The sequence below is a fragment of the Nerophis lumbriciformis genome, linkage group LG07, assembly GCF_033978685.3.
Source record: "Nerophis lumbriciformis linkage group LG07, RoL_Nlum_v2.1, whole genome shotgun sequence".
NCBI classification, from domain to species: domain Eukaryota; kingdom Metazoa; phylum Chordata; class Actinopteri; order Syngnathiformes; family Syngnathidae; genus Nerophis; species Nerophis lumbriciformis.
Window position 1 is genome coordinate 20,158,918 of NC_084554.2, and position 11,526 is coordinate 20,170,443.

Below are 11,526 nucleotides of genomic sequence, written 5' to 3' on the forward strand. Positions count from 1 at the left end.
AGGGAGAGCATGTCCCAAATTCCAAGCTGCTGTTTGAGGCATGTTAAAAAAATAATGTACTTTGTGACTTCAATAATAAATATGGCAGTGCCATGTTTTTTCCATAAATTGAGTTGATTTATTTTGGAAAACCTTGTTACATTGTTTAATGCATCCAGCAAGGCATCACAACAAAATTAGGCATAATAATGTGTTAATTCCATGACTGTATGTATCGGTATCAGTTGGACAATATCGGAATATCGGATATCGGCAAAAAAGCCATTATCGGACATCTCTAGTTCATTCTATGCACAGAATATGGCCAACGCCAAGACACAAAAGCATCGTTTGTAGTGTTTTATGGTCTCTACAGCAAGTTAGAAGACAGCTGTGATTGACAGCCATGAAAGGCAATCAAATCCAAAATTTCCTCTGGGAAATGTTTCACAAAGTTTATCTTATAAATGTGTCACAGTAGGTCTGCAACAAATCATTGATTACATTTATCAATTCATATAGTTCAATAATTATTACAGTATATATCGTTTGCATGACTAATTCTGTCTCTGCGTGTCACCCCAGCCAAGCCCATTCGACCAGGCCAGCTGCCAGGCGCCTCTCTTTTGAACCCCAATGGAAACAGATCCAACCTCATCAACAGCTACTCTGGCATCAAAGAAGGGGATGACAGGCAAGAGAGCAATTAAATATACATATATATATATAAATATATGACTGTTATTATTATGTCAAGTATATACTGTATACTTAAGTCATTTTAGTAGTGAAATCCATTCTACATTTTTGCTAGAATTGGACAATTTTTGAAAAATATTTCAAACTTAAACTTCAAGAATATTGAATTAGTATACATACTGTATGTATTATGGTACATTATATTGGAGGTGCGCCCCAGCATCCCTACAATAATGTAATTTCAGTAATGGATCATTCTGGAGTCTGCAGCTATAAAAAGCAGCAGAGAGAAAAGTGTTGCCAATCATAGTGCAAAGGACACACCCTTTCAAAGTATACATTTCAAAATAGGAGTCTCCGCATAAACATGTTTTTTTATTTTTTATTTATGTCATCCAAACAAGACCCTTAGTAAGACAGCTTGTGCATTTATATTTATTTCCGTCTCATTCATCGTTTTATCTTTTTTCCTAACAGTTCTTGAAGATCATCTCAGAAGATGAAGATTAAGAAAAGTCACACACACACTCCTCCATCGAAGTGTGCATAGCTCCTGTGTTCTTACGCTGTCTAGTTCTGTCTGGTTTTTCACAAAAATATGACTTCAAGTGGATTTTTTATTTATCAATTCTGAATCAAAATGTAAGCTAACAATACAATTTTATTGTATTCATTTGAACATTTGGTGTAGAAAAATTAGTTAAAATGTGTTCAACATTCTCTGAGCATGTAGTTATTAATTTGTAATTGCATTATTACATGGTCACATGTTCATCAACAAAATGATTGTAAATGTAAAACAGTCTTCTTCTAAAAACATAAACTTGCTCTTGTTACCATGGATAAATGAAGGTGATAAATATTTACATATTTCTGGTTTAACTGCAAAAACCTGACAGCTGAAAATATTGACTTATTCGTGGGTTTTGAATCGTATTTATATTGAAATAAATAATATATTTACAATGGAAACTTTTGTGGTGAGTGGTGTTACTTATCTGCAAGATACATTATTAATCCTGATATGATGTCATTATGTCCTGAAGTATTCCGAAGATGACATTTATTTTACCTTTACATCTATGTTATATATATTTATATATATATATATATATATATATATATATATATATATATATATATATATATATATATATATATATATATATATATATATATATATATATATATATATGTTGACTGAGTGTGATACAAAGGCTGAAGAAAATGAAGAGGTCGTGGACTTTTTGTCTAAATACGGTTCGATTGGTCAGTGTGAGATTATTGATGATTGGGAATCTGAGTTTAGGCATAAGTGGGTTGTTGAGTATAATTTTACTGATGCTATTAACGCGCTGCGTCACATTTTGCCTTACACTTTTGTGAGTCGAAATGGTAAAATTTATGAAATATCCGAATTGTCCGCTGTTTGCGCTACTCGCAAAGAGAAACAGAAAACAAACGCATATTTATCTGATTTAAAAGAGTTAGCTAAGCTAACTGGTAAGGACTTTATGGAGGTCCTCAACGATGTGATGTCCCTGCTTGGTCACTCTGTTACGCAGCTTGGCCCAGTCCAAGCTAAAACTCTGACAACTTCTGCTGCCCAAGCAACACAGTCAACTCCCACTGCCACGACCGAGAGTCAGGAATTGCTCTCCGATCGCACTGAACATAAACCCCAATCCCAAACCAGAACCTCTCTCCCAAATATTGCTGCACCTACCTTGAACCCACCAGAAGTCCAACGTTATGTGGTTGAGCACATCGTTAAAAACGAGGACAGTGCGATGCTTCATCTCTCCAGCCAGCGCCTCAGAGTATTTTCTGGGAGGTTGCCCCGGCCTCAGAATGAAACCGATTATGAAACATGGCGTGTTACTGTGGAATTACTGTTAAATGATTCCTCTGTTTCAGATTTGCAGCGATCGCGCAAAATCTTTGAGAGTCTTCTGCCTCCCGCTGCCGACGTGGTCAAGCACTTGAAGCCTGAAACACGGCCTGCAGTCTATCTCCATATTCTGGATTCAGCGTACGGCACTGTGCAAGACGGAGATGAGCTTTATGCTAAATTTATGGATACGTTCCAAGACGCAAATGAAAGGGCATCATCATACCTTCAGCGGCTGCAAGTTGCTCTCAATTTAGCTGTCAAGAGAGGGGGAGTTCCATACGAGGAGACCAATAAACACCTACTCAACCAGTTTTGTAGAGGCTGTTGGGACAATGTCTTAATCTCCGAGCTCCAACTCAGGCAACGTGAGCAAAATCCGCCATCCTTCGCTGAACTATTGCTGCTATTGCGCACAGAAGAGGACCGAGAAGCAGCTAAGACCCTTCGCATGAAGCAGCATCTCGGCCCATCCAAGACAAGAGCCGCAACTCAAGCACAATACGCTTATGCTGGTGGGGAAGATCATGAAAGTACAACACTGGAAAAACTTACAAAGCAACTGGCAGATATACAGAGACAATTGACAGCTTTGATCGCCGCCCAATCTGGAAAAAAACAAGCTGTACCAGCGAAGACACCATTGACTGGTGCTGGTTCCCCAGATGCCAAACCTGCTACTCGACACTACGGTTCTGCACCGTCTGGACCAAGACCCGGTTATTGCTACCAATGTGGTGAAGAGGGGCATATTAAAGCAACATGTGACAGTCCCCCAAATCCTGCTCTGGTCTCATTCAAGAAAAGACAACAGGCAGAGAAGCTGCAGAGATGGAAGAAGTCAAGCACAGGTCATTCTTTAAACTGACCCCAGTTCCTGTTACGGGACGAATTGGAACCGCTTTGGATCAAAAATGTCCCAAGAATCTTACAACTGTTACCTGCACTGAGCTTACTCCTTCTCCAATCACAAAAACATGTCTACCAAAAGGGTTGATTGGATCGAAATGTACAAGTGAAGTCCGCATCGCTGGTCAAGTGTGCTCCTGTTTACTTGATACTGGATCCAAGTTACAACTGTTCCTGTGGCAGTTTATAATAAATATTTTTCTCAAGAACCTTTGAAGTCTCTCTCTGACCTTCTGCAAGTTGAAGGGGCACCCGGCCAAACTGTACCCTACCTGGGCTACATTGAAATGATAATTACATTCCCCAAAGATTTTGTGGGTGCAGACACAGAAGTAGCAACACTAGCACTCGTGGTTCCGGATTCCCGTCCAGAGTTTCAATCACAAGTACTGATTGGTATGAATACCCTTGAGCCATTGTACGACCAATATGTGGAAAGAAATCAAGGCACTTTCCAGCCAGAGACACATGGATACAGAGCTGTCCTGCAACTGCTACACCTGCGGCGCCAACAAACACAGTTGGGCAGCGAAGGTGTTGTGAGGGTTTCAAGTAAAGGATCAGTTACAATTCCTCCAGGACAACACGGTTGTGGTTGAGGGCTCCATCTATGGCAACACTCCAACTGCAGGCTGTTGTGTACTCATTGAACATTCCTCATCTTCAGTGGCTGGTGGACTCTGTGTGACAAGTTGTCTCATTAACTTTGCAAAGAATACCCCCCATAAAGTTCCCGTCATTCTCAAAAATGAGTCAGAGCAAGAAGTGTCAATTCCATCTCAGAGCACCATTGCAAATCTCGTCATGGCACCTCAAATCTTGTCACATCAAACTTCTCTCTCATCCGAACCCATTGCAAGTTCTTCGCACCATCTGCATTTCGATTTTGGTGACTCACCCATCCCAGAGGAATGGAAAGACAGGATTATAAGCAAACTGAAAGAAATACCGGAGGTCTTCTCTTGTCACGATCTGGATTTTGGAAGAACTGGACAAGTCAAACACCATATCAAACTGAATGACGAGACACCATTCAAGCAGCGCCCAAGGCCAATACATCCACAGGATATAGAGGCAGTTCGACATCTGTGAGATCTTCTGAAAACGGGAGTAATCAGAGAATCCGATTCTCCTTTTGCCTCGCCTATTGTAGTTGTGTGCAAGAAAAATGGTGATGTCCGTCTGTGTATTGACTACAGAAAGCTAAACCTCCAAACCATTAAAGACGCCTATGCCCTCCCCAACCTGGAGGAATCATTTTCAGCGTTGACTGGCTCAAGATGGTTTAGCGTGCTGGATCTCAAGTCTGGTTATTACCAGATTGAGATGAATGAAGCGGATAAAGCAAAAACTGCCTTTGTTACCCCGTTAGGATTCTGGGTGTTTATTCACATGCCGCAAGGCGTTACCAATGCTCCCTCAACTTTTCAGCGCCTCATGGAAAAGTGCATGACAGATGTGTTCCTTGTGTTCCTCGATGATTTTATTGTCTTTTCACAAACCCTGGAGGAGCATGAAAAGCGCCTGCTAAGAGTCCTCAACCGATTGAAGGAATATGGCCTCAAGTTATCCCTGGAGAAGTGCAAGTTCTTCCAAACCTCTGTACGGTACCTGGGTCATGTGTTGTCTGAGGAAGGGGTGAAGACTGATCCAGAGAAGATTTCTGCCTTAAAGACCTGGCCAATTCCACGCACCCTGAGGGAGATAAAATCATTTTTAGGATTTGCTGGTTACTACCGAAGGTTCATCCGGGGATATTCCGCAGTAGCCAAGCCACTGAATAACTTGACAAGGGGTGATACACCACCCCGTAGGACTGGACAGAAAGGGTCCAAATTCAAGTCACACGGCTCGAAACACACCTTTTGGAGGAAGGTGGTCGTCAGAATGTCAGAGTGCCTTTGAAACCCTGATTGAGCACCTAACTACTGCACCTGTTCTGGGGTTTGCAGACCCGAAGAAGCCATACATCTTACATACAGATGCGAGTGCCATAGGTCTCGGTGCAGCTCTTTATCAAGAGCAAGATGGTCATTTGAGAGCCATCGCGTATGCTAGTCGTGGGTTATCCACAAGTGAGTCGTGATATCCTGCTCATAAACTGGAATTTCTAGCATTGAAATGGAGCATTACAGCCAAATTTCATGATTATCTGTATGGTGCTAATTTTGTTGTGGTTACAGACAACAACCCATTGACATACATCCTGACATCTGCTAAACTTGATGCTGCCAGTCACCGTTGGCTTGCTGCACTTTCAACGTACACTTTCACGCTTCAATATCGGACTGGCAAGCAAAACCTCGACGCTGATGCGCTGTCACGCCGTTCCCATGATTCATCTCTTGATACTTCCTCTGATCTAGATTTCGTTCGTCAGTTCACCGATGGGCACAGCAGTGAACCAGGATATGAAATTTCCCCAGAAGTTGTCGCGGCCATTTGCCAAAGTCGTCTTGTGAAAAACTGCAATTCAACCAGTTCTACCGATTACCCTCCCATCACACTGGTTGAGTCCATGACCACCTCTGCCAAAGCCATCCCTGAGAGTTATCTGGACGAAAATCAGCATGGGTTGCTGGTTGTGCCAGCCTTGTCTATTGAGGAAATCAGGGAGAAACAGAGATCTGATGAATCCATCCGAGAGGTCATTCACCAGTTGGAAACGGGAGAGCACGTACCCCCAACAGTGAGACACGAGCTTCCCGAATTGGCCTTGCTTCTTCGAGAATTGAACCGCCTGCAATTGGTGGATGGTGTGCTCTACAGAAGAAGGAAAGATGGAGATGAAGAACTTTTCCAGCTCATTTTACCTGAAGAGTTGAGGGCTTTGGTTCTGAAAAGTCTTCATAATGACATGGGACACCTAGGTGTTGAGCAAATACTAGACCTCGTACGCTCTAGATTTTTTTGGCCACATATGTCAGTAGATGTTGAAACCAAAATCAGGACTTGTGACCGGTGTGTCCGACGAAAATCCCCACCAGAGAGAGCCGCACCCTTGGTTAATATCACCACAACTCGGCCACTTGAGTTGGTGTGTATGGATTTTCTATCTCTAGAACCTGACCAGAGTAACACCAAAGACATACTTGTTCTTACAGATCACTTTACTAAGTTTGCTGTGGCTCTACCTACCCCTAATCAAAAAGCACATACCGTTGCACGTTACTTATGGGACCACTTCATAGTTTATTTACTACGGCATACCCGAGAAACTTCATACTGATCAGGGACCAGACTTTGAGTCTAAGCTCATAAAAGAACTCTGTGAGATTGCTGGTATTAAAAAGACAAGAACTACTCCATATCATCCACGAGGGAACCCGGTAGAGCGCTTTAACCAAACTCTATTAAGTATGCTCGGAACCTTGGAGCCCAAGCAGAAGAAGCGATGGAAAGAATACGTGAAACCACTCTGTCATGCATACAATTGTACCAAGAATGATGTAACTGGCTATACGCCCTATGAATTAATGTTCGGTCGCTCACCCCGCCTTCCAGTCGATCTTGCTTTTAGTCTTCCAGTCCGAGGAAAGCAGTCAAAGTCACATTCCCAGTATGTTGAGCATTTATGTTCCCGGCTCGAGCAAAGTTTCAAGCTTGCTGCTAGATATGCGCAGAAATCTGCAGAACACAATAAAAGAAGATTTGATAAACGAGTTACCCCATCTAGTTTGGACGTTGGTGGTCGTGTTTTAGTTCGCAATGTGAAACTGCGAGGAAAGCACAAACTTGAGGATAAGTGGGAGCGTGAGGTATATGTCGTTCTCAGCCATGCTGGTGACCTTCCAGTATATACAGTGAGACTAGAAAGGGATGACAAGGCTTCAACTCGAACTCTTCACCGTGATCTTCTACTGCCCTGTGAGTCTCTTCCGAGTGATACTTGCCAAAAGTCTCCTGAGGCAACGCCTCCTCGCAGGCCAGTGACCCGAAGCCAGCAGCAAGAGACACCACTTAGTGAGAATCATGACAATTTTGAAGATGAAAATGATTGCCAATTACCTCTATTTGCAAACCTTTCACCTGGAACCTTAACTGTTGAAAAAAACATCCTACCATCACCTGACAATGCTCCAGAGTGTATACTTACTGAACCTGTGAAACCTTACTTACCTGATCTAAGGAAGTCCTCTGCCAATCCAGCTACATCGCCGCCTCCATCTGTGGGAGAAGATCATCAACACTTACCTGCATCCAATGAGCCTGTTATCTTTTCCGCTGAAGAACCTGAAATTGGAGAACAAAATAAAATGGATGGAGAAACGGAGAAGAGTGGTGATGGATTAATACATTTTTAAAAGACGAGAATATCAACAATATAGTGCAAAAGCAAAAACTACTATTGACTCATTTTAATTATTTGGCTTTTTGCTCCTAAAGCCCTACTGTATATTCCATCCATCCATTTTCTACCGCTTATTCCCTTTGGGGTCGCGGGGGGCGCTGGAGCCTATCTCAGCTTCAATCGGGCGGAAGGCGGTGTACACCCTGGACAAGTCGCCACCTCATCGCAGGGCCAACACAGATAGACAGACAACATTCACACTCACATCCACACACTAGGGCCAATTTAGTGTTGCCAATCAACTTATCCCCAGGTGCATGTCTTTGGAAGTGGGAGGAAGCCGGAGTACCCGGAGGGAACCCACGCAGTCATGGGGAGGACATGCAAACTCCACACAGAAAGATCCCGAGCCCGGGATTGAACCCAAGACTACTCAGGACCTTTGTATTGTGAGGCAGATGCACTAACCCCTCTGCCACCGTGAAGCCCCCTACTGTATATTATATAAAATTATTATATACACATATTACGATATCAACAATGTCACAATAACAAAAACAGACTAACATAGAAGGGGATGGCGTGACTCGGTTAGTAGAGCGGCCCTGCCAGAAAACCTAAGGCTCACTGGTTCGATCCCCAGCTTCTGCCATGCTCGTCACGTCTGTCGTGTGCTTGAGCAAGACACTTCACCCTTGCTCCTGATGGGTCGTGGTTAGAGCCTTGAATGGCAGCTCCCGCCATCAGTGTGTGAATGGGTGAATGTGGAAATAGTGTCAAAGCGCTTTGAGTACCTTGAAGGTAGAAAAACGCTGTACAAGTATAATCCATTTACTATAGAACAGAAAATATTGATTTAGTCACGCTAGTTTTGAGCTAATACTGTTACGGCGCACGCGCATTATGCTTTTCCCTCCACTGCGGGAGCACCTAGAGGCTCCGCTGAGAGCACAACAGGACACGCCCCCGCGCGCACCGCTCAGACCGCGGCCACGCGCCTCCACAGCCCGAGGCAATCAGCAATCAGTGCACCTGGACTTGATGATCAGCAGCAGTATAAGAACTCATTCAGCAGACGACCCAGCGCCGGAACGTAACCTCTGTTTACAGTAAGCTTCGCGTCTCTGGCTCCTCTCCTGTGTCTGCTCTCCTTGTTCCCTCGCGCCTTCTGTCGTTTCCCTGTTCCCGCGGTTGTCTCCGTTACCTTAGAAGTGAGCCGTGTGCCTCACTTCTCTGGATCTCCCCCTGGACCCTGACTACCTTCCCCGATCCTCGACTACCCCGCTTTCGGACCCGGACCTCAGGACGCCTCTCTCCAGCCCCACGGACCTCGCTTAGATCACGGATCTCGTTTAGATCTCGGACCTCCTTTTGCCCAGCCCCTTTGGACTTGTTTGCCTCCACAACCAACACAAACTTACAACAACCTCTGGTAAATACTACCTGGTTAATTTCTACACATAATCTCGCATGCACACACATAGTAGCAGAGGTGGGACCAAGTCATTGTTTTGCAAGTCACAAGTAAGTCTCAAGTCTTTACCCTCAAGTCCGAGTCAAGTCCCGAGTCAAGACAGGCAAGCCCCGAGTCAAGTCCAAAGTCAAGACTGGAAAGTCTCAAGTCAAGTCCTAAGTCCTGCATTTTGAGTTTCGAGTCCTTTCAAGTCCTTTTAACCACATACTAATATATTAACACAGATTGTGTATGCTTTTCAAACGCTGTATTTATTTATTAAAACAAGGCATTTTAAATTGCAGGAAAGAAAATTGTGCTGACATTGCACTTTATAATTAACCAGTCATTTTAAACATTAACTCATTCCTTTACAGAACAAACACATTGAAAAATAAAGTGCAAATGTACTTATTTGTACAAAAGTGTTAACATTGAAAAAACATGACATATACGTGAACATAACAAAAAAGTTGTACTTTTTATATGTCAGGGCTCTATGCTGCATTGCATTTGCAAAAGACCAAATTAGCCAAGAGTCTGTCAGTCATTTGTGCACGATGGGGGCGTAGTATGATGCCACCATGGCTGAAAACTCGCTCCACTGGAGCACTGGAGGCAGGCACTGCCAAGACTCTCATGGCCACTCGGAACAGTGAAGGAAGAGTCTTCATGTTCAATGCCCAGAACAAAAGGGGGGAGAGAGTTGTTTTGGGTTGGTGCACTACTTGTAAGTGTATCTTGTGTTTTTTATGTTGATTTAATTAAAAAAAGAAAAGAAAAAAAAAATATTTCTTGTGCGGCCCGATACCAATCGATCCACGGACCAGTACCGGGCCACGGCCCGGTGGTTGGGGACCACTGAGGTAAACAACCAACAGTATGTCAGAAAGCTAGCTAAAACGGTACACATATTCATAATATAGTATACATTTTAACTGACCTTTATTTTACTATTTTTGTCTTTTTTTAGGTGGCTAAAATACGCGGTGCTGCTGACCGCCGTCTAACGTTACGTGTGATATATTGACTAACGTAACCCTGCTTAAAAAAAATCACTGAACAAAAAGTATGAATAGGTAGTGAACTGCAACAGATTCCCGTGTTTGCAATAACGTTATAACGTTAGCAGTGAGTTTACAGCCTCACTGATTTAACTACACAGCAAATAAAAGTCACGTTACTTAGCCAATAAACGTTATCTTACATTCAAAACTTACCGTTCTTTGTGCAACTTCAAATGCCGGACGAAGTTGGAAGTTGTTGCCTCTCCATCAGTAATTTTCGAACCGCATGTGTTGCATACTGCAAACCGTTTTGTGTTGACCACCTCGTAATTTTTATACCCAAACAAAATTATTTTAGGTATCATTTTTTGTTCACTGGCGTGTGGTTTGGACATGTCTTCTTCGTTGGTTGTCCTGCAATTTGATTGGATGAATGCTGTGTGATGAAAACAAAGTAGATCTAATTTGATTGGCTGTTGTACTGAGACCACACCAGCTGACACACGCAACGCTGATAGACAAGTACACAATGAAAAATACGGAGCGCTCCCGAATAACTTTTTCATCTTTGGGTTTTGGGGAAAGTAGCAAGTCATGTCAAGTCATGTCAATTCAAAAGGCTCAAGTCCAAGTGAAGTCACAAGTCATTGATGTTAAAGTCTAAGTCGAGTTGCAAGTCTTTTTACATTTTGTCAAGTCGAGTCTAAAGTCATCAAATTCATGACTCGAGTCTGACTCGAGTCCAAGTCATGTGACTCGAGTCCACACCTCTGCATAGTAGCATACACACTCCACGTATACATTGAGCGAGACTTCCTGTGTCGTGCCGTCTCCTTCCCCCTAGTCGTATATAACAAATACGGATATTATTTATATTTGTATATATTGTTATTTGATTGTATTTATTCTTATTATAGATGTTTACTATTTTCATTAATATGTAACACAGTTTGCCGATCATGTGTCCAACCGCAACTACGGAGATGCCCCTCTGATCTACGTGTCACTGAGGACAGGTGACCGTCAGCCTGTTGATTCACTCTGTCGTACCATCGAGCAGGTCAGTGTGTGGATGAAAAAACATTTTTGGCAGCTAAACTCAGACAAAACTGAAATTGTTGTCTTTGGGCCACAGAAACAAAGAGAAGCTATCATTAGTCACCTTGAGACTCTCTCCCTAAAACTTAATAATCAGGTTATAAATCTGAAGGTAATGAAGGACTCAGACTTGAACTTTAACTGCCACATTTGGTCAATAACATCAACAGCCTTTTACCACCTAAAAAACATTGCAAAA

General features: G+C 42.8%; 1 protein-coding gene across 1 annotated transcript in view; it reads left to right on the forward strand.

Annotated features, from left to right (window-relative positions):
• The window catches only part of LOC133609779 (kinesin-1 heavy chain-like), a 117,405-nt gene extending 115,878 nt beyond the window's left edge, over window positions 1-1,527 (forward strand). Inside the window, exons 25-26 of the mRNA XM_061965707.2 lie at window positions 565-673; window positions 1,156-1,527. Of these exons, the coding sequence (XP_061821691.1) occupies window positions 565-673; window positions 1,156-1,162 (116 nt within the window). The 3' untranslated portion in view covers window positions 1,163-1,527. The remainder of the gene's footprint in view (window positions 1-564; window positions 674-1,155) is intronic.
• Window positions 1,528-11,526: the final 9,999 nt, after the last annotated feature.